Here is a 24,352-nt window from a genome sequence, read left to right on the forward strand (position 1 = left end):
CTGCCCATCCCCACCCCCCGACCCCTCCCTTCACCCACCTCTATAATCCAAAATTCCTTCGTTCTTTCCTACCCATCCCACAAGATGAATTAGCATCCACTTATCAGAGAAAACATTCGGTCTTTAGTTTTTTGGGATTGCCTTATTTCACTCAGCATGATATTTTCCAGTTCCATCCATTTACTTGCAAATGCCAATTCATTCTTCTTTAAGACTGAGTGATATTCCATTGTGTATGTAAGCCACATTTTCTTTGTCCATTCATCTGTTGAGGGGCATCTAGGTTGGTTCCATAGTTTAACTATTGTGAATCGAGCTGCTATAAACATTGATGTGGCTGTATCACTGTAGTATGCTGATTTTAAGTCCTTTGGGTCTAAACCAAGGCATGGGATAGCTGGGTCAAATGGTGGTTCCATTCCGTTTTCCTATGATTCCCCAAACTGCTTTCCATAGTAGTTGCAACCAATTGCTAGCATTTGGTGTTGTCATTGTTCTGGATTTGTGCCATTCTAATAGGTGTGTAATGATATCTCATTGCTATTTAATCTGCATTTCCCTGATGACAGGATGTGGAACATATTTCCACATGTTCATTGTCATCTGCATATCTTCTTTGGTGAGATGTCTGTTAAGGTCTTGAACACATTTTTCAGTTGAGTTGTTTTCTTATTGTTGAGTTTTAAGAATTCTTTGCACATTCTATTCTTTATTGGTTATGTTTTTTGCAAATATTTTCTCTCAGGCTGTGATTTGTTTTTCATTCTCTTGATATAGTTTAAGAAAGAAATTCAAACTGGGCATGGTGGCGCATGCCTGTAATCCCAGCGGCTCAGGAGGCTGAGGCAGTAGAATAGTATGTTCAAAGCCAACCTCATCAACTTAGGGAGGCCCTAAAGCAACTTAGCAGACCCTATCTCTAAATAAAAATATAAAAAGGGCTGGGAATGTGGCTCAAAGATTAAGTGTCCCTGCATTCAATTCCCAGTATCAAAAAAAAAAAAAAAAAAAAAGTTGGGTTTAACAGGAAAGTCCCACCTAGCATAACACTTCAGAACATAAAAATATATGAATCCTAATTAAAATACTAGCACACTAAATCTAACAATAATTTAACAATAAATATTAACAAATTTAGTTTTCTATTAGGAATGAAAATTTTGTTTAACTTTCAAAAATCAAATATAATTTATTCTAAAACAATCATCCTGGTGGTTGGAAGTAAAAATCAATTGATATTATTTAATACCCATTTTGTGTGTTAGAATAAAACTCATCTAACTTGATACATGAACTTTACCAAAAGCTCAGTAAATGCTGAAACATTAACATTTCCATACATTAGTCCTTTTGACTTCACTTTCCTCGGTTTCAATTGCCCATGGTCAACTGAGATCCAAAAATGTTAAACAGAAAATTCCAGAAATAAACAATTTTATTACAACACATTGTTAAAATTATTCTACTTTATTATTAATAATGTTAATCTTACTATGCCTAATTTATAAATTGAGATTTATTATAGGTATGTAATGATAGGAAAAAGCACAGCATATATAAGGATCAGTGCTCTCCAGGGTTTCAGACATCTACTGGGGCCTTGGAATGTATCCCCCTTGGCTAAGAGGGACTACTGTATATGGAGCAAAGGAAGAATAGCAGTTATTGTACCTGAAAAAAAATTTTAGTAACTGTATAATTTTAAGTGTAAGAAAAATAAAAGAGGGCTGGAGTTGTGACTCAGTGGTAGAGCACTTGCCTGGCATGTGTGAGGCCCTGGATTCCGTACTCCGCATCACATATCAGTAAATAAAAGATCCATTGACAACTTAAAAACATATATATATAAAAGAATAAAATAGTTCAGAATTAGGAATTAACTAGTTTATCATACATAGACTGTAAATTATTTTTATATAGAAAAATCACAACACTAGACAAAATATGCTGAATACAAAACAAGATCAATATAAAATATTGAATGTATTTCTATTCTTTTAAATAATTGGAAAATGCAATTTAGCAAATTTTATTTCCAATATCTATTAATTATTAAAAAGTACTAATACGTACTATGACATATAAATGTTGAATTACATCAATATATATGCCTCAAAAAATTCAGTAACATAATGATGTCAGCTTCTCCCAAATTAAATTTAATGTGATTCCAACTAAAGTCTCAACAGTGTCTTAGTGGGACAGAACAAGCAGATACTAAACTTTACAATGATGAGCAGAATGTCAAGAATAGCTAAAGCAATTTCAAAAAAAAGCACCAAATTGAGGGACTTGCCCTGCCAAATACTAGCACTTTCATAATTCTATAATAATTAATATGATGTTGAATTGTACTGGGTAAGAAATAAGCATATAACTCGAGGAACAAAATAAAGTTTGAAGCATGGAGATAATATCCCTATACTATTTAGAACATTGTTATAATCCATCCAATGTTATATCCAGTGGTTTTTTATAATAATATCAATGCTATGGATAATTGGACATGTAAATTAGTAAAGAAAGGATTCTCTTTTTCAAAATAAATTTCATTGTGTATATTTAAGCTACACAGTATGATGTTGTGAAATAAACATGCATAGTAAAAATTACTGTAGTGAAGCAGATGAACGTATCCATCATTTCACATAGTTACCCATTCTTAAGTTTGTTTGCTTTTGTACCAAGAACAGATAAAGTCTACATTTAGTAGGATTCCCAGATATAGACAATTCTATATCTATAATCCTCATGTTGTATATTAGGTCTCTAGGCTTGTTCACCTATATATCTAATTTGTGTCTTTGGCATCTCCCTACTTCCTTCCTTTCCACTCCCTTTCAGCTACTAATAAACATAGTTTTATTTATTTTTTTCTTGAATAGATTCCTCTGGAAGCCTTCTGCTGATGCCCTAGACATAACCTCCTGGAATCTCTGGCAGCTAGAAATGATCATGAAAATTTGGTTCTACCCATGACTTTTTCATCACAGATTGCAATAGGCTAAACAATTGGTCATAGACCTTTAATGTTTTACAATTAAACATGGGACTAAATCAGAATATCTATGACAGGGTGTATAGATACAGGTACAAATGTATAAAATTCATCTAACAAAATCCACCTGTTATAAGCAAGGTTGTTTTCCCTCTTGAAATTGGGACATAGCTTGCATCAGTAGTGTCTTTACCTTGTGTCTTTATGTGAAATTCGCAAACTTTTTTTTCTTTCTTAAGAAACCTAAAATAAATGGTACCTTAGTCCCACTTTCTTCTTAGATATATGGGCTTCTTCCTCCTGTTTTACTTTTTTTTTTTTTTTTAAGGTGAGACCATTTTCATCTATTCTACTGTTCCTTCTTATACTCTTTCAAGGATATTGAATGATCAGAAGGGGTGGGACTGATTTCACTTGAGACCTTATTAGTTAAGGGTCATCCTGAACCCACACATGATGTCCTCTTTGTTCAGTACACCTGGATTTTTCTTCAAAGCTTCATTTGTTCCTGGATGCAGATTTTCATTTTGTGGAACACAGTTCCAGTGGGGCTTGGACTTGCTGGGACTCCTCGATGACTAAGCTTCTCTGTTTTTAATTTTTATTTTTTTCTTTCTGGCAGTCCATTTCTTCCTTCTCTGTGAATGGCCCAGACACTCTCCCTTTCCTGACTATGGTTGAGCCTCTCAAGCTCAATGCTGGTGGTCATTGCTACAGAGCAAGTTGAGGAGTTTATCTTGATGCTGGGATCCAAAGACTCTCATTCCAGGGCATGCAGCTCTTTGCAGATACAATCAGGCACTACATGGGACCCCAAAGGATGTGGAGAAGGGAAAGTTCCAAGTCTAAACCCACATGATCCACCTGTGCCCTGTAGACTCTCCCTCCTTATGCTTCCACTGCATCTGAAAGCACTGCTTGTAATCCCCTAAGGCCTGGGCCCTTGAATCCTGCATGGCACAGCACCCTCAGTTTTCTCCCAAGCCCCTTTCTAGCCTCACTACTTAGGCACTATTTTGCTCACCCATGGTTGAGGGAAATCAGAAGTTTCTGAAGCCTCCCTCATGTCATTTTATTTCCAGGTGTGTGATAACATCATGCCTCCTTCCAAGAGCATGGCCAACTTTATTTTCATCTGTAGGATCTCTGCCCATCTCTAGAGTCTGTGTAGGGCTCTCTCCTGCCTACCACTCCCCTAAGGACAAAACCTGTGTCATGAGTATTTGAGTTAAATTTGCCCTCACTGAGTGCCCCCTTTGAGGTCGGGATGGGGCTCAAATGTCTCTTTACATCACAAGCTGGAGGAGGATGAAAGCAGCCGGAGGAAGGTAGCACTTGAGGGAATGTAGGGACCAGGTTTGGCATCCTCAAACTCTGTGAATACCTTGTGTCTTCCAGTAGTCAAGAAAAAATATATAATTTTACCTATTTCAAACAATTTAATATAGAAAGTTTCAAATATATACAAAAACAGAGAGAGGAATGAAGTGAATCCCTGTGGACCAGTTCTCATCTCTGTGGTTGTCAGAGTTTCCCACAGCAGGGCTGCAAAATCACAAGGCACTGTGGTTGCTGCATTCTGGCATCTGTTGGGCATCCCTTTGTGCAGCAGAACAGGCTGTGCCATAGACTATGCAGATATTGTGGCCACCCAAGGCCTTGAGTGACTTTAGCCACTCACGTTTCAGAAAGATCTCATTCGTGCTTTGGAGAGCTATGTTCAAACTCAGTGTTTAGCTTTTCAAGTCAATCTTATCTCCAGCCCATATGTTCAAAAGAGATAAAGTAGTATTAGCACAAATCTGTTACATGAGTTCACTTTTATATTATTTATTGATAAAATCAACTTGCCTATGGGAAAGAACATTACAACTGCTATCATGTATATTGATTTTTGAGTTTTGATAAAAATTGCAATGTCACAATCCCATGTATCTCAATATTTTGTATGGATGAACAATACTCAAATCATGGAGTCACATAGGTAAGCTATTGCTAATGACAGTTTTTTTATCTTGTTTTAACCTATTCCCCTTGTGATCTTAAAAATCTCTTCACTTAAATTAGTATAAATGCTTGGAGAAAAATCTTGTAGAAACTTTTTTTTTTTCAGAGTTGAATCACTGATCTAACAGATGTTCATAGTATTTATTATAAATATTAAAATCAGGAAAGAAACCCAAGCCTAAAATACATAAAACTTTACGTCCTGTAGCATGGCCTCAGACCACACTTCCTGTTGTTGCTGCCGAGGACCATTGTCAGTGGCAGAACACATGCCAAGTATGGTGTAGGTTTGCTGTTGTGTAATTGTAGTCACAAACTTGCATTTTTAAAAACAGTAATGCAAAACTGAAATCTCATGTGGTGAATCATTTACAAGAGATTCAGATACATGGACATCATGGCAAGAGAAATTTCAGTTTCTTTCTTGCCCAAAAGGGGGTAAAGTGGCCCCAATAAATTAATATTGGTCATCTCTGAAGAGTTAAAATTTTATATACAATCATTTGCATGAATCTTAATTACTATTTTCAAATACAAAGAAGAGAAAATATTGGAATCAAACATTTGCAGAAATCTCAAAACACTTCCATAGGATCTTAGGGTCCCATAGAACCTACTTTGAAAACCATGTTACTGTGGTACTATTCTGAATGAATTTGTGAAAGTCTGCATTTTCAGCTGTTCTATGCCCAGTCATGGTTTATAATGTGACTCATTAACACAGACAGACACAGACCATAGTCAAACAAGAATATTTAAATCCTGATCCTATTTCATCTCTGTCTTTCCTTTCTGGTGTTTGGAGGTTAGGAGGTGGATATATTCTTTATTGTTTCAAAGGATAATTCTTTTATGACAACTGAGCCTCCACTCCTCCCTCCTTTTCTTCCTTTAAATTTTATCATATTTTTGTATCATATTCAAATTGTGACTTTCTTGAATACTCTTTTCTAGCTTCTGATTCCTTTTTTTGTTATTTTAAGATTTTTTTTTATCAAATCCATGATGTTTTCCACCCTTTTATTTCTTCTCTCTCTTGCTCTGCATCTCCATTCTCTCTGACAAATTCCTAACATCTCTCTCATCTGGACTCTCCCTTCTTGAGCTCCTACCTAGATCATTGTGGTGATACCTACCCTCTATCCCCAGGTTTAGTCTACAAGTTTATTTCTTCTTTCTCAGTTTCATCCTTATTTTTCTGAAGCTGACCAAGGACTCACATGTGGGAGACAAGCTCTTTGAGTCTTCAACATTCTTGAAAATGTCTGTCTTTGCCTTCATGCTTGAATGGTTTTTTCTGCTCTGGAAAATTTTCTTTGTGTGATTTCTTTGGTAATTTTCTCCCTCCCACTCTCCCTGTTGTCTCTGGATGAAGCTTCTGTTAGTGACTGGAACTCTCCTGGCCTTGTCCTTTGTGGTGTGCATAATTTCTGTCCTATTTGTCATCTCTGTGATGTTTATCAGCCAAACCTCCCAACATTTATAGAAAATTATTTCATCAATCATAGCTTTAATTTCCAGGTTGCTTTCTCTTTTCTAATTGCAGTATCCTCTTGAATTTGGGGGAGAATCTTACATTTTTTTAAAGAAGTAATTTTTCATTCTTTTCATGGACAATCTCTTTGGATTTTTAAAGAATGTTTTTCCTTGATTGTATATCTCATGGTAAAGATGGATCACAAATATCTAGTGGTTCACAGATGTCTAGTGGTTCTGGGTTTTTCCTGAGAGGACCTCAGGCATAGAAAAGGCTCGCTGAGACTCTGTCCACCTGGGCAGTCCTTACTAGGGGTTTCCTGGTCGTCAAAATGAGGGCAACTTTACTCTGTGGAGTGAGCACCTTTTTTGCCTAGGTTTTCTTGATGCCATTTATTATTATTTATATGTAGGACTGTGTTTTAATAGTATCCGGAATTGTTTTAATCAGTATGGTAAGACACGAATTGACTGTCACCAAGGAAGATTTTATTCACAGTTCCCTAAAAGCAAGAGGCATAATATACAATGCAGGGATATAGGGAGATGTAAGGCAGAAGGAACCAGAGAAAATGTGACAAGAGCCTTTATTGTGGTTTTCCAGGGAAGGAACAGCTCAGGCAGAGTAAGTAGATTTATAATGGGCTAATTTGAATAATTTCTCATCCCTAGAGTGATTAGAGCTGGTAAATAGTGACCCTAAGTGTAGACCCTGACAGAATAGGGAGTTGAGGTATGGGCTCTGGATTGATTGATTCATATTTGAAAGGAGCTCATCAAAGACTTGTTTACTATTTCTGGGAATTGACTAATCCCAGGAGCAGCAGTTCCTCCAGGGTCAGCAAGGCCTCAAATGTGAAAGTGTTAGAAAATGGAAAAGCAAGACACAGTTAATAGGCCTTTACTTTTAATCTTTTTTTTTTTTCCCAGTGTGTGTGTGTGTGTGTGTGTGTGTGTGGTGTTTATCTCAGTCATCACTGACAGGGGAGGGACTTGGGGCATATTCATCTAAAACTTGTGCTAAATTTGCTATCTTCGCCTATCCCCACCTCCATCATTACTAAATGTGGATCAGAGCCTCAGGCCAAGGATTGGGCCCCGTTCAAGAGACTGGAACTAGAGCTTTGAACACAGAAGGTCACAATCCCTGCCCTGTGAGGCTGACAGGGTGACCACATGCACCTACTCATTCCTTATCTCCTGTGGATATGTTGAGATTTTTCATCTGCAGGTGTTTTCCTTAATTGATTTTAGGTTTTGCTTTGGTTAAGAGCTTTATTTTGTATACATGGATGAAAATCACCACAATTCATATTACACATGTTAGCTGGGCTCTGAGCAGACTGCCCAGGTGAGCTAAGGTGGTGCTCTGTGGCCAGGTGTGGCTCTGTTTGGGTACAAACAGGAGTCCCTAGACAGCTGCTGCTGATCTGGCCATGGGCATGACTAATCTAAGTGCACTGAGGAATACACAGCCTCATATCACTGGCTTACAAAATCCATTTCCTCTTTCTAGTGCTGATGAGCGGTTTGATGCCACATTCCACACCAATGTCTTGGTGAATTCTTCTGGGCATTGCCAGTATCTCCCTCCAGGTAAGATCCATTTTCTTTGTCTTCTTCCAGTTGGAAAATCTAAGCAAGTGTGAGTATCAGTCTAGTTGGTGGCCCACCTGAGGGCTAGCTGGCTCTTGTGTGCATTTCACCTCCTCCTCTTCCTTCCCCTCTGTGCTTTCATGTCCCCTCAACTCAAGGGTGCCATCTCTGTCTTTTTTCTTGGAAATCTTACTCAAGTGGTCTTTGCCAACATTTATCAGGTGCTCTTACTTTCTACCATGTATTCCTTAAAGTCAGCCCACAATTAAAGAAAGCCTTCCTCTCCTCTTGACCCATCAGCCAGATACTCAGGTCCTTTTGTCTCCATTATAACATGTAAGTCAGATTACCGTGTCCTTTCTTCCCCATTTGACCCGCAAGTCTGATAACCAGGTCATTTCTTCTCTCTTTCCATCCATAAACCGGACAATCAGGTCCTTTTCCCTTCATTTTAGCCCTCCCTTTTCCTCCCAGCTGACTCACTATCTTGGCAGGTGCTTCAGGTGTTGGTGAGAGTGCTGGATTGTGTGTTGAGTTCATGCATTTAAGATCTCTCATGGGTTAGATGCTAGGTTCAGTGCTTTCTAGGGAGCTCATTACTGACTTGTTCCTGAACTAGTTTTTTCTCCTTTTCAACTTCCTCATGGTGAGACACTTTCTGGGATTGATACCCCCTCCCTCCCAACCAGCCCACGATTTCTGTGGGACTTACAAGGCCCTGAGCTGTTCTTTGAGTTATCCACAGCCTGGGAAATTCAAGTTTTAGGCCTTGAGGCACAACTGGGAGTAATTTAGCATATGAATATTAACCAATCTTGGGTTCTTTTGATCTTTTAGAACTTTTTTTTTTTTTAACATATTCTTTTCAAGGATTATCTCCTCCACTAACTGGTTTACTTAACTGCCTGCTTACAAGAAACTGGCAATTATCCCCCTACCAGTATGCAAACACTCACACCACCTACTCACACCACACACACACACACCCCTTCAACTGCACATCTTACTCATCTTGCAGCTTATTTGCTTTCTGGGTGTTTACATGCTCTTTTAGTCAGCAGATGATAAGCATCTCCTACGCAGAATCTGTGTTTGCTCATCTTGGAATCTATGGCTCCTCAACCATGTGTGGCACATGTGTCAATAAGTTAATAGATGAGTGACCAAATCTATCAAAAGCATATACTTCCCTATAGTATTTGTATAGACTGAAGAAATCCAGCTTTCCAAGTTTTCTGTCTTAAAGCATCTGCTCTTGGGCTGTTCCACTCATCTTTCCTACCCCAGCCCTTCCTTCTCACAGTGGGTCTTTTGTAGGCTGGCTGTAGAATGCCTTCTAGCACACCTTTTCAACAGGTCTGCAAGTAACAGCTTCTGTTATGAGGGCCATTATGAGGGCCATTTTAGAAGATGGTGTCCACTGGTCACCAGAGTAGAGGAACAATGTATTGCAATTCTTCTGAAGACTGAGTTTATCTTCAGCTATTAAGGCAGCACTCTGGACCCTCAAACCCCCTGAATGCAGCAGCCTCTGTGAGACTCCATCCTGTGACCCTCCCTCAGTGGCCCTGGGAGCCTGGTCAGGATGGGACACATTGTTTTGTGACCTGGGATGCTCCCTTACACTGGCAGGAAAGGTACAGAGCTCCCTGTGCCTTGGGGTCATGTAGGGTTGGTTCTGGGACATTGCTCTGCCCCTGCTGAGTGATGCTTAGAGACACATGGATATAAAAGAATGTTTGGGGTACAGATTTTGAAATAGAGACTTAATTATAACGTGACTATTTTCCTGCTCCATTTCATATGTTTATTTTTAACAGTTTTATGGAGGTAGAATTTACATATCATACATTTTAAGTGCATGATTCAATGATTTTTAGTAAATTTAGAGTTGTGCAACCATTACCACAATCTGGTTTTAGAACACTCCCATCACCCCACAAAGATCCCTTTAGCTTGTTTGCAGTTAATCCCCACTCCCACAGTCAGCCCCAGGCAACCACAGATCTGCTTTCTGTGTCTTTCTTCTTCTTTTTTTTTTTTTTTCATAGAAATGGAATTATACAGTTATAGAATTTTCTAACATGCAAATAGTCTGGGTTTGGGGGAATCCAGACTACTAATGGAAGGGGAGTGTCAGTTAAGACTTCCAGATTCCTTCGAACATTTGAAATAATGTTGTAAATCATATTTAAAGGACCTTGAGGGGCAAATAATTTCTTATCTCTTCTCAACTTGCTGTGAGGTGAAGTCTGTGTTTTCCCAAGGCACTTTGAGTCCCTTCCTCCCTACAGTCTTTATTTAATTCAATAGTAGACAATTATAGAGTGCCTTCCCTTCCCCACTAGCAGTGGGACTCTTAAGCCATTCGTGGCTTCTAGTGTTGTTCAATCTTCTCTGAGCAGGAAAGAGAACAGGGCATAAAAATCTGAAATGAGTTTATCTGGTCTCATCTGCATGACTTGGGGAATTTACTTCCAATTTATCAAAGCCTGGACTTCCTCCTTCAGTGGAAACTCTTCCTTGTATCCAAGTATTCTCTCTTGAGCTTACACCTGTCAGGTCTTATTCTATTCTTGATCTAGAGTCCTCCACATTTATTTCTAGATAACCAAGTGTTTTCCCAATTGGTCATGTAAATAAAATGCCCCCCAGACCAAATACACCCACACAGAAATACATGTCCCCATTTTTTAGATTCTTGAGCCTTTTTATCATTTAAATCAATTCCTTTGAGGTATTTTTAATGTTCTTCAATTTTTCTGACTATTGAGTCTGATGCTCAGAGCAAATACAAGTTTATAAAACTAATTCTTTGCACAGAAAGCTCTGAGAAGTCGTCTTTAACAGAAGCTGTCACTGTTTTTGAATTTCAAAAACAGTAAAAGCTTTAGGTGAGCTGTTTTTCTAGAGGTTTGCAAAACAGAGAGAAAGAAAATGTATATGGTTTGTTCTAGGTAGGTTCTAGAAGCAATTTGAAGGTGTGACATGGGCTGGAGGGACTGCTGTGTATTTTGAGTCCATCTTAGCTGGTTTCCATTTCAGCCTTCTGGTTGTTTCCATCACCTGCACAGGCATTTTCAAGAGCTCCTGCTACATCGACGTGCGCTGGTTCCCCTTTGACGTGCAGCAGTGCAAACTGAAGTTTGGATCCTGGTCTTATGGAGGGTGGTCCTTGGATCTGCAGATGCAGGAGGCAGATATCAGCGGCTATATCCCCAATGGAGAATGGGATCTCGTGGGTAAGCCCAGCAAAGACAAGAGAGTAGCAGCCTGAAAGAAAGCTGCTTTCTTCCTGCTCAAGCTTAAAAAGTTTGGGATTTTCCACTGCCCTTTCCAGCATGAGCATTTCTTGAACTCTGTAGCATTTATCATCATTTACTGAGAGCTTTAGAATGAGAAACTGACAACAATGAGTAAATGCAACACTTACTAGGAGGAACTTGCAGCTTGGTGAGGACATGTTTAAACAAGTCAGTGCTAGTGACATTCTTCAAGTCCACTCCATTGCTAAAACATGATTGGACAGCAAATTTCAATCAACGGTGTGAACATCACAAATGAGGTCCAGACAAAGTAAAAACAATTTTATTCAGGAGCAAAACACATTTGCAAATATTGGGAAACACATGTTTGGCTAGGCACTGAACAAGTTTGCTAAGGGACAGTTGAGTTTGGGGTTTAGAACAAGAAGTAGGTCTGATAGCTTAGCATTTGGGGAAAAAGAATCAGCAGGATTGAGGCAACTCTGGTAGTTGGAAATGGATGCAAACCATGATCATAAATTTCATAAATCCATTGGAGAGTCCAGGTCAGGAGTCAAACTGGTCATTGTAACATTTCTCAAATCTTGCAAAGAATTTTTACATTCTGAAAAATCATTCCTTCTGGAAGATTCACTTCCCGACATGATGTCTATCTGGCAATCTACCCCCTGTCAGAAAATTTCTAAGACTCAGAAAAGGATTTTTTTTAACTATTCTGTAGCCATTTTCACTTTTATTTTTATCTGCAGCCATTATAAATAGAAAAGCAATGTAGTTAAGTTTCACTTAACATTGTATATGCATTCCGAAATGCTTTTTTGCATGATTTTGTAATTATGCATGCATCCTACACTGTATATACACAAACTGAGACAGCTAAAGTCACCAGGTGATGTAAAACTTAAGCACATTTTTTCCATCTCTTTTTTGTTTGTTCATTTGTTTGTTTTGTGGTGCTGGGATTGAACCCAGGGCCTCATGAAAACCCAGCAGATACTCTACCATTGAACCTCATCCCCAGCTTCACTTGTTTCATCTTTGACAGAAACTTCATTATGTGGCCCATGACTATAATTAGATTTATAATGATAAAAATGAAAAATGCATCATTTATTGTCATGTACTTTTAGGTACTTACAATCCCTCGAAAGAATATCTACCAGTTTTCTTAAGTATCACTGAGATACCTCAAAACAATTTTATAACAAACCAGCAAGGATTTATTCAAACATCAATTACCAAGATTTTTAGCACTTAGCAAACTCCAGGGCTATGCTTGTGTGTGGCATATACATTGAAACAAACACAGTAATTAAGTGTTCTAATGATAGTTCCTTTTCTCCTCCTCCCCTTGCAGGAATCCCAGGCAAGAGGAGCGAGAAGTTCTATGAGTGCTGCAAAGAGCCATACCCAGATGTCACCTACACAGTAACCATGCGCCGCAGGACACTGTACTATGGCCTTAATCTGCTCATTCCCTGTGTGCTCATCTCAGCCCTGGCCCTGCTAGTGTTCTTGCTCCCTGCAGACTCTGGGGAGAAAATCTCCCTTGGTAAGTGCCCATATCTTTGGCAAGAGTCTGGACTGAAGGCCCTTCCTTGAGGTCAGTTCTGTAGGGTTCACTATGGACAGTACAGGGATGTATTGGGATCCCAAGGGCCTGTTTGACTTATTCTTCATGAACTTCTTAGCCCAGAGAAGCTCCAGAATATCATAGACTCCTGATTCATGCTCTAAGTTAGATGGATGTACCCTCCTGAGAATATTGCAGGATCCTGGAATCCTCTGATCCTACAAAGACGATGGATTAACCCATGGAAGGACCAGCTTGATTCTGGCCTGAAGGGCCTGTGCTTTCTCCCTGACTGCCCCCACCCCACTCTATTCCTTGGTGGCATCAAGTCAACCTTCATTGTGAATAGGGAGTTCAGCTCAGTTTCAGCTTGCATTTGTCTATTGTTGTATGCCCCATAATTCCTTACAGTTGCTTCCACATGAAAATAAGAAAAGTAACATTTTGAAAGGTGAAATGAGTTTTGAAATATCTCAAAAGAATTTCTCAATATCTCAAAATGTCAATCACAAACATTTCACTTTCTGAGCACAAGTTTCAGAACATTAGATAACTTATCTAAGATCACACAGCGAGTAAATGGCAAAGTCAAAACCTGAAATCAGGCCTTCTGACTGCATGGTTTCTTTATCCTGCTGTACAGAAGCTACCTCTCAATAATATTTCAATAAAGAACCTGACAGATAATTGTGCTGCATTGATTCTTCCAAAATTCTGATCCCCAAACTTCTCTTCATTAGTTTCTTTTGGGACTCTGACAGGTGACAGAGACTTTCCTCCAGGAAAAAAATATACATGCTCATGTGTACAGAAACTATTCATCCTGTGGCCTTTCCCCAGCACCTCCCTAATTCTTTCAAACACAGGTTAGATGACCCTATTACTGGTAGATGGAATTTAGGACTTTTATGTTTTGTCTAAGGATCTTCTGTGTATTTGTTTTAGGGATCACAGTGCTACTGTCTCTAACTGTCTTTATGCTGCTTGTAGCAGAGATCATGCCTGCAACTTCTGATTCAGTGCCATTGATAGGTAAGTCAAGAGTCAGGCTCCTTTCTTAGAACTAGAGTTAGAGTGCCTAGCATTTCCCAGTATATGCAAAGAGTAGAAATGTGTCCTTTATGCCCTGAAGAACTGTACTACCCCTTCATCTTTAGGCATGGGAACATGACTTGCTGTAACTATTCACAATGACCCATGGCTTCCACTAACTTGGGTCCCAGTAGTAGAAGGGGATATTCAACTTGGTGGTTTGGTGAAATGGCCAGCAGCAGAGGTGTGCACATGTGGTGCAGCTACTCAGGAGGCTGAGGCAAGAGGATCTCTGGAACCCAAGTTCAAGACCAGCCAGGGCAATATAGTGAGACCCCCATCTCAAAGGAAAAAACTTACAGAAATGCCCATTCTGCCATAATTCTCACACTTGTTTTGGGGTCAAACGTTTTATTATTAGAGATTCATTATTTTAACTGAGACCTTATTTGTCCATAAATCTTTTCTTACAAAGAGAGAAGCATACAATTTAACTCTTAGTCATTGCTTCCTGAAATAACTCAGGGTCTCCATATATTTTAAGTATTTGGGGAAAGATGTGTTTTGTCCAGGACAGGTATAAGGCATGATCTTCTGCTCAGGGAGGAATGAGAGAAACAGGAGACTATATTGCTTTTCACCTTCCTGGATATAAATACATGGAACCATACAAAAGAATACCCAGTCTTGTGGTTAGAATTTGATACTCTCACTACTACAGCTGGGGTTCTATTCCTTGTCAGGGAAGCAAGTCCTCCAAGTCCGTTGTGAGGTTGGAAAGCAGCATTCTGCCAGCAGCCATTAGGTTTTTGTGGGAGGTGCCACTCCCATTTGGTGGTGGCAAGTCAGGTTTTTGGGCTTTGGGCTGCCCGCTTGCCACCAGGGGTGTGTGGGTAGTGGGCTATAGGCCTGGCTAGGCACTGACAGTAAGAGAGCAAGGTCTGGGTGTGCTCCTTCTGTGGCTTTCAGTGCTACTGGGGCCTCAGGTCTCATCCTGTGTCTGTTCTCTCCGCAGCCCAGTACTTTGCCAGCACCATGATCATTGTAGGCCTCTCTGTTGTGGTGACAGTGATTGTGCTGCAGTATCACCACCATGACCCTGATGGGGGCAAGATGCCTAAGTGGGTATGTTCCTCCCACTCCCATAGAGTCAGAGCCCCTCCCTAAAGCAGGATTCACATATGGTTTATCTGTTTTACTCCCTGCCCCCAAATTAGCACTCCCAAACAGACAAGCCTATTTTTCATATGACTTCACCTTTCTCTATATCTCTGCAGAGAGTATAGTTATGGTGAGTATGCCCCTTAGTATCCATCCTGTGGCAGTGTTTTAATCTGACATTCCAGAGCATGGCTCACATATTGGTCGTCTGTGTATTTTGCTGGCAGAGTGTTTTTAGAAACAATTCTTTTGCATGGACAGTGTGGAGCATTTTGCAACAGTAGAAAGCAACAAATGACATAGACACTTAGCAACATGGAATGAGCTGTACAAAAATATAGCTACCCTTCCATATCTTCAGGGAACTGATTCCAGGATTGCCTGCAGATACCCAAATCTGCAGGCACTCAAGTCCTTTATCTAAAATGGTGTTGTGTTTGCAGATCACCTATGCCCATCCTCCTATATACTTTTAATCATCTTTACATTACTTATTATACCTAACGCTATGTAAATAGTTTTCCTGCTCTATTGTTTAGAGAATAATGGAAGAAATAAGTTTGTACACATTGAGTTTGTTTTCTGAGTGTTGGTCGAATCCATGGATATGGAACCCACAGGGACATAGGGGCAAGTGTACATACTCTTAATACATTTAGAAATGTAATCTAATGGGAACCCTATAACATAAAGGTAAATAGTGCTAGTAGAGAAAGACATGAAAGAAAATAGATGAAAAAGTATAGAAGTGAGTTCCTCAGCCTGTGATGTCAGCCCAGGGCACAATGTCCCTTCCCTGCAGCAGCAAGCACCACATTCTGGCCCTGTATGCTGATGTTCACTCATCCGTGGTATCTACTCCTTGACAACCCAGTGCTCAAACCCCTGCACCTTGCCCCTTGACTCTCAGTCAGGATACCTTGAGTAGGGCTGAGCCAGGGTCTGGACTTTCCTCATGTCACCAGGACCAAATCTGTGGCAGGGGAGAGTTGCCCTCATCTCCCATACTCATTTGGGCCCTGCAGACCTTCCCAGTCTTCCTATCCAGAGTGTATAGTCTAGGATAGAAAAATCCCTTCTATCCCCAAAGGAACCTGTTTTTAGAGACCCATTAGGTTGCATTCAAGCCCAAAAGAGAGTGTAGAAATCACCACCATGCTACCTGCAGTGTAAAGTATGAGATGCATTTAGATACTCTCCAAGAACAGAGGGTTTCCAAGCTTTCTAAGAACATTCAATGTGCAGTAGTTCATAGTTACCTACAAGTTAACTTAGGAAAGATCACTTTTTAAAAATATTGGGCTTACAAAGTTACTGTTTCCCCTCAAATGCCCTTTCATGGCACACTTTTCTCATATACTTGCTAAAAACTTGCCTGTAGCTTATGGCACCAACAGCAGCGTCACTCAGCCTAAAATGATGATGCCTCCTGCACAGGTCACATTGCTACCATCTGTGAGGCTTGTTTTGAGAAGTGCCCATCCCCCTTTAAAAAATGGGATACATTTGCACATATATACCTACATTCTCATCTGACTTTTTTTTTTTTTTTTTTTGTGGTGCTGGGGATTTGAACACAAGTCCTTTTGCATGTGAGGCAGGCTGTACCAACTGAGCTATATCCCCAGCCCCTGACTTTCTTATATCCCTGACACACTTGGGCAAGATGCCAGGACAGATATGTGAGCAGACTTCCGGTTTATTTGCTTGTCTTTCTGTCTGTCCATCTTTCTGTTTGAAGAAGATGATACATTTACCTGTTTCAAAAGTCTAGCTCAAATTAACCCTATGCATAAGGAAATTCAGCTCCCTTCACTCTGCTCCCAACACCAATATTGAAACATTCCTTCTTTTTCCTTCTAGTGTTTGTTTATGGAAATATGAAAAAATGAACACTTATTTTTTAGAAGTATTTCAACTGATGTGAAGATAAAGGAATGAAAACACAAATGTAAAACCATTTTTAATGGCCTGATAGCACTGTGCTCTTCTAGAAAAATCTTAATTAAAAGCATATGCTAATTTTTCACCTCTTAGCATAAGAGCTTGTTAAAACCAATTGGCTACAAATGAAATATAAAGTGTGTACATCTCATTTTATATAGCATACTGCGTTTTTCTTTCCTTCCATGTGTTTTTGAAACATAAAGAGCCTCCAAGGGACTCTTACAATGATCTGTTGCTATGAAGAAGATACTGCTGGGTGCAGTGGCATTATGTGACATTTGCACAGTCAGAAACAAAACTACAGCCTAACAGAAGAGGTCACAAGCACAGTTTGATAAGTGCCAAGAGGATAATTTCATCTTTGGAGACGCTTTGGCCTTGAAAGCTAATGATTCAGACCATGGAATTAAAAATAGACTTGGCATCGTGGATCATATTAGCTGGATTTGTGCCTCAGGGGATGTGCAGACTCAGTCATAGCTGGAAAAGTGCCTGACCCTGCTTGGCTCTCATGTGCAGAGTTGCATCTGGGTTTAGTTGCACTTACTGTCTGACATCCTCCCTCAAGATCTGGTGCAAGCTTTCTGGTGTCTTCCAAAAAGGAACTGGGCTAAGTCACAGGAGCTTTGAGAGAGCTGTGTAGACTCTGATCGATAAAGGTGCAGACATCTAAACACATTAAGTGGCATAATCACTTACTTATTATATGACCTCAAGCCTATTAGTTAGTCTCTTGGAAGTTCATTTTGTCTGTCTGTAAAATGGGAGAATTATACTCACTTTCTAGAGCTCTTAGTGGCCCAAGTGAGATGACATGTCTCATGAAAGCCAAATTTACCCTAGGTGTTTTCACAAAGGTTTATGTGTTCCCTACTTGGCACAGATGGTAAAAAAAAACCCTCCAGGGTCAGGAGACATAGCCTTTCTAGCATATAGAGTGTCACCTACTGTGGAAGGCACACTGTGGAATGAAGGGCTGTTTTTGCAGCTACAGTGAAACTGATCTTAGTGTTCTCCTTTTCATTCATTCCCTGCCCCCAGATCTGTTTGCTTCAGTCACCTTTAACAAGATATCCTAAAAGTGAATGCCAAGAAAGAAGGCCCTACAGATATGAGCTTCACCCCTTACCATCTCTATCTACATGTGGGAAATAGACCTGCTAGGTTGCTGATGAAATTTTCCTGTAATCATAAAATGAAATGAAAATGAAATATTTATCTAGGTGATTTTAGGAAAAGAGCTCCCCTTTTACACCCTTATCTAGGGAAACTTACAAAAAATATACACTTATCTGGATGAGCTTACAAAAATGCTTTCTTTTTTTTCTTACGTTGGGACATTAGCTGTCTCCCCTCTTTCCAAGAGAGACAGAAATAATATAAACTTACATGGTGACTTTTTTTGCCAACTTCTGGCACCAAACATAACACACTTGAGCCAGAGTGTGGCAAACTGAGGCCCAAGTAGTCAGATTTAGCTTCCAAATTTCTTTTTAAATACAATCTTATTAGAAAATAGCTACACCCATCCATTTACGCCCATTCTGTTTACTACTTGGTAAGCTGAGTAGTGGTAACAGAGATCTTTGGCCCACAGAGATAAAAATGTAGCCATCTGGTTTTTTATGGAAAGTTTGCCAACTCTGCTTTTAACTTCTCTGAGTACTTACCCAGATATTTTGTGTTCACTGTAGCCTAAGGGATCTTGAGATGAGGGGTTCCAAGACTTCCTTAGTCCACAGCACATTGGTTTCCCAGGAATTTTTCCACAGAGCTCCTAGACCTGAAGAAATAATCCCTAATAGTGTCTTCATTATACAGGTTGAAATAATTTAGTAAGTATTTATGTCTTAACATTATCAGAACACCTGTGGGGTACAGCACATCCTCTTGAGTCTTAGGATAAGATTGGAAACCCCTCATTTTTTCTTTCACATTGGGCTTTGCTTTACTTTTTTCTTTTTTTTTCTTTTTTTCTTTTTTAAATCAGGGTAACTCTGAAAATCAGTGTTGCAAAAGAATAATGTCCTTGGGATGTAACCATCTAATGTTGAAAGTCTGAACTATTTCAAATCAGTGGTCCATGTGCTCAAGGTCTGTCCTTGAATGTTAAAGTCTCCTAGTGCCCCTGTGGTTTATGGTGGTCTTCTAGGGTGTCTTATACACACACAGTATGGGAGTCAGAGGATTAAATCTGAAGATCCTTGGTTACAGATGAGTCAGGATCAGAGAGGAAAAATGACTTTCCTTCTATCCCAGAGGCATTCTTCTCAAGTCAACCTTCTCCTCTGCCAAGACTGTCTTAAAGAATGCAGCCTGTGTGCCCACCCCAGGAAGAAACTCAGCTCAGACCCAGGGTGATAAAACTGTAGCTTTTATTCTCACTTCACATTTATCTCCATAGCTGTAAGGCTTTGGCACTGCTCGCCAGTGTAGACTCATTGAGGAGGTGATGAAACCTGATAGCCCCAGGATCAACAAAGTAGGGCCTGTTATGTAGGATCATGTTACTGTCAGAATTAGTTAATATCCACTTCTTGGCCTCTCTTAACATTCTGTTGTCCCCCCAGACCAGAGTCATCCTTCTTAACTGGTGTGCATGGTTCCTGCGCATGAAGAGGCCTGGGGAAGACAAGGTCCGCCCAGCTTGCCAGCACAAGCAGCGCCGCTGCAGCCTGGCCAGCGTGGAGTTGAGTGCAAGTGCTGGACCCCCTACCAGCAACGGGAACCTTCTGTATATCGGCTTCCGAGGCCTGGAGGGCATGCACTGTGCCCCAACCCCTGACTCTGGGGTCGTGTGTGGCCGCATGGCCTGTTCCCCTACACATGACGAGCACCTCCTGCATGGTGGACAGCCCCCAGAGGGGGACCCAGACCTGGCCAAGATCCTGGAGGAGGTCCGCTACATCGCCAACCGCTTCCGCTGCCAGGATGAGAGTGAGGCTGTCTGTAGTGAGTGGAAGTTTGCAGCCTGCGTGGTGGACCGCCTGTGCCTCATGGCCTTCTCGGTCTTCACCATTATCTGCACCATTGGCATTCTCATGTCGGCTCCAAACTTTGTGGAAGCTGTGTCCAAAGACTTTGCATAACATCACCCGGTTCTGTACATGTAGGAAATGCACAGATAGGCAAAGTGGTTTTTGGTGAGAATTCTGTGTGGTAAACTCACAGTATCATTAAATGTGACAATGCTGATGTATACTTTATGACTGTCAATCCTGATGGTTACAGTTTGCTTGTTACCTTCAATAATAGGATCTTAGTATTTTTCTGTTCACTATCTTATGCATACCTTTGGCACATTGTTATGTTCAGCAGGGCCGCTGTACAGTCATTTTGCCTATTTGTTTTCTTTCTAGAGAGCCATTTAGAGAGATTTCTGTGGCTCAGACTGCCAGGGCAGGCTCGTACAGTTGGTTTTGCATGCTTGCATGTCACTTGCCATAAGGCCCACAAGAAAATTCAATGTGTGCTTTTGCCTGTACAAACCTAGATTAAAGCTAATAATAATAAACTACTCAGTAAATCCATTCTAATAATTGACTTGTGAAAGGAAAAAAATACTTAAACCTGTCTGCTGGTTTTTCTGCAGTTCAACTTTATTTTTTTCTCTACCAATGACAGTTGGAAGAGAGAAACAGTTGTATTCTGTTTCTATGAAAAAGTGAGACAGACACTGAGAATGTGTGTGTTGATCTTGTAAACTATGTTTATACCAGCTGACTAATTTTCACAAACCTACTCTGTTGAGGAAATCAGAGGGACACAAGTTTGTATCAATTCCAGTCTAGGACCAGAACCAGTCAAGTGTGCATAAGAGGCTGTATCCCCTATAGATCCCAGATGACTCCCAAGCTTCGTGTGCTAGCCCTGGACCCTGTTCTGTTCTGCAAAATCCAATGGAAAAATAGGGTTCTGTGAGAAATAACCAGCTCAAAGGAATAAATGAAGCTAAGTTACACACTTTAATGTATTTAAAAAAAATGAGAATGTATTAGATGTTTCACACTTGTTGGAGGTGATTCGTTTTAGAATTGTGTTCATCCATCCAAATGCACACCATATAGTGAGCATGTTTTTTGGCTCTTTCTCCATGTGTCATGGCCAGGAGGCAGGGACTGGGAACTCTCTGGCCCCCTGTGGCACAAACTGGGGAGGGATGGTGGCTTTCCTAGATGACCATCCAGTGGCAGTCAACATGGAAGAGCCTCAGACCATCAGAGGTAGCACAGCAAGTAGCCCTGGTTTCTGGATTTTGGGGATCTGCCTCCCTGTAGCTTGTTCACCCCAGCTTCAACACAGAAAACTGGCTCAGGGTCAATGAGTGATCACTGGAGATGTGTTCTGAAGACAAGAACAATTTCAATTTTTTAACCTAAGAGGGTACACCATGCTCCACTGAGATTATCTAGCAGACAGTAACCACCATGTCTCTTCTCATTTTTTTTTTTTTTGTTGTTGTTTTATGAGATCAGAGGGTATTCACCAAGAAAACCCTCTCTGGTTCTATTGTGTCATCTAGTAACTGCTCAGAGCTCAAAACTGTGCAATGCTTCTGAGCTTTCAGAGATGTTTAATCAACTTCCAACTCTAGAGATGGGCATATCATGGAAGATTAGATTTTCAGAGCAAAAGAATTTGCATTTGTTTCTCTAGCCATTCTTTTCATTCATTTCTGAGTAATGCCTATGAATTCATCTGTACTGGAGGAAATAAGACTTGTGTGTGCTGTGTGTGTGTGTGTGTGTGTGTGTGTGTGCGCATGGGTGTATGCATATGTGTAAGTGCCTGTGTGTGCAACTTAAGAGAGGAGAACTTGTTTACAAGAAAGTTGATAAAACACAAGAATGTAGCAAAATACCATTTGGAGCAGGGTGGTCCACACATTCTACATGGTGTGGAAAAATGATGCACAATGTTTTCTTTTTTTCCCTATTGAGGTGTTTTTAGAAACAAATAGAAGTGTTTTGATATGAATGAGTGCTTCATTTCTTATTATTACACAAAATTGATCCCTACCATATTTTTTTTTCTTTAAAGAAGAACCTTTCTGGTTTTGTATTTTATGCAGAAAAACATAGAAAGCAAATAAAAGTTGATCATTTTGACCACCCAAATAACTATTCTGTCATTGATGATAATAATTAGGAATTAACTCTACACAGAATTAGGAAAATGTGAATGATTAAACAATAACCTTCCTTATTCTAGTGACATGAGAGGCGGAGACAGGAAATCACAAGGTGTAGGCCAGCCTTGACAACTTAGCTAACTCTTCCTCAAAATGAAAAAATTAAAGAGTGTGGACTTGGCTCAGAGGTATAGCACCTGTGTGTTTGGTCTTCTGTACCATGAAACAAAAACAAACAGCCTTCTGCACACCCACTTCCCCATTTTGTTCCCCACAGGGGCCACTGATGAGTTTTCAGAGGCATTTCTAGAAAAGAGGAAAGGAAAGGAGGGTGCTGAAGAGGGAGAGGGGTGGGCGTGGAGAAAGACATGTTCTAGCCCTTATGCTCTGCAAAGCACTCTGCACCTAGTGTTCTGACTTAAAGATCTTTCCACAGTGACATATGAAGATCTACCTCTATTCCTCTAAACAGCTGCTTAGCATTCCTCAGCCTCAGTGGACTATAATTTATTTGATTTTTATTTTATTGGTAAACATGTAGATATTTCCAGTTTTTATTTTTATATGCAAACCTACACTTAGCATATCTGTATGTATATTTTACCACACTTTTGTGACTATATCTTGGTAGAAATTCCACTTAGAAATGGAATTGCTGGACATAAGGCTTTGTGCATTTAACATTTTGATAGATATTGCCAGATTATCCTCCAGATACCAATCAGTACAATGAAAGGACCAGTTTCTTAGCCTTCTAGTGCTAAATACTGTTGAATTTATTTTTTCCTAGTATGGTAAAAAAATGATATTGCGATATTATTCTAATTTCAGTTCATTCTACTGTGAGGTTGAACATGTTTTCAAATGATTTTTTTGCAATTTCAATCTTTGTAAATTTATACTTTTATGCAATTTGCATTTGGGTTATTTGGCTTTTTTTTCTTAATTCATTTGCTTATGCATGTCAGGATCTTTCTGTCTTATGTCTTGAAATGTGTTTATTTGTTTATCCTTTATCTTTTGATGTTGTTTATTGGTTTGCTTGTTTATTGCCATATAGAAAGTTTATAATTTTATGTTTTCAATTTATCTGTATTTTCCTTTGTAGATACTGGGATTCATTTACAGTTTGTTTAAATGCCTTCCTCATTTTGAGATTATAAATAAACTTACTCACTGTTTCTTCTAAAACTTTGTGGTTTCATTTGTTTATGTCTTCTGACTCCCCAGGGATGATTTTTTTTTTTTTCACAAGAAATAGAGGTAAAAACACTGTTTTCCCCTCCAGACTGGTCAGTGGAGTGAATCCAATATGTAATAATGCATTTCTGTAATAACAGTATTCTACCCACTTGTTCAAAAATACCTTACCTTATTTGTGAACTTAGTTTCTATTAGCATTTGGATCTATTTTTCTTCTATTGATTCTTTCTCTTAATGCCTTTAATTTCTAAAGTTTTATTTATTGGTTTCAACACACCCATCAACTCCCATTCTCTTTATTTCTGTCATATGCATCTTTTTTAAAAAAATGAGTCCCAATTAATTTATCAATTAAGTGTTCCTATTCAGGAACACCACAATCTAGGCTTGTGTTCAAGTCAAATTTCATGTCACTCATTTGAGTTTTATGGTCTTGTTCACCAGGTTTTATGGATCTCTTGTCTATTTCTAGAGGTTTTGTCATTTTGCTATCATCTTCAATGGAATGGATTTTTCTAGTTTTACAAACTGGATGTTTAGTAAAGTGGTTGGGTCTTGTATATTAATGTCATAATCGACCACCTAATTGTAATATCTTATTTTTTCTAAAATTTTCTTTGGACTTATTCCCAATATTACCCTTATTTCTTTCTTTATCCAATTGCATTTGAGTAACAATGATTAAGTAACAATGATTCACATAGCACACTTGTCTGTTCTTAACGTTAACAGGATGTTTTAATGTCTCACACAATTCTATTTGAAGACACGTATTTTCCTTGTCATAATTAAAAGGTATCCATGTAGACTCTCAAACTATTACTGCTCTCTTGGAAAAATGTGGATATTAGATTTTTGTCAAAGCCTTTCCAGTATCCCTGGAGATCATCAGAAACTTTCCCCCTTGGCTCTAGTAGAATGTTTTATTGTGTTAATAGAATCCTTAAGACTAAGTCATTATT

The 24,352-nt window shown here is 39.4% G+C and overlaps 1 protein-coding gene across 1 annotated transcript in view; it reads left to right on the forward strand.

Moving 5' to 3' along the window:
* The window catches only part of Chrna7 (cholinergic receptor nicotinic alpha 7 subunit), a 113,918-nt gene extending 92,463 nt beyond the window's left edge, over window positions 1–21,455 (forward strand). Inside the window, exons 5-10 of the mRNA XM_047540157.1 lie at window positions 7,998–8,077; window positions 11,152–11,319; window positions 12,701–12,895; window positions 13,862–13,948; window positions 14,964–15,073; window positions 19,627–21,455. Coding sequence (XP_047396113.1) covers window positions 7,998–8,077; window positions 11,152–11,319; window positions 12,701–12,895; window positions 13,862–13,948; window positions 14,964–15,073; window positions 19,627–20,145 — 1,159 coding nt within the window. The 3' untranslated portion in view covers window positions 20,146–21,455. The remainder of the gene's footprint in view (window positions 1–7,997; window positions 8,078–11,151; window positions 11,320–12,700; window positions 12,896–13,861; window positions 13,949–14,963; window positions 15,074–19,626) is intronic.
* Window positions 21,456–24,352: the final 2,897 nt, after the last annotated feature.

Source organism: Sciurus carolinensis, chromosome 2 (assembly GCF_902686445.1).
Source record: "Sciurus carolinensis chromosome 2, mSciCar1.2, whole genome shotgun sequence".
In the NCBI taxonomy this organism is placed as follows: Eukaryota; Metazoa; Chordata; class Mammalia; order Rodentia; family Sciuridae; genus Sciurus; species Sciurus carolinensis.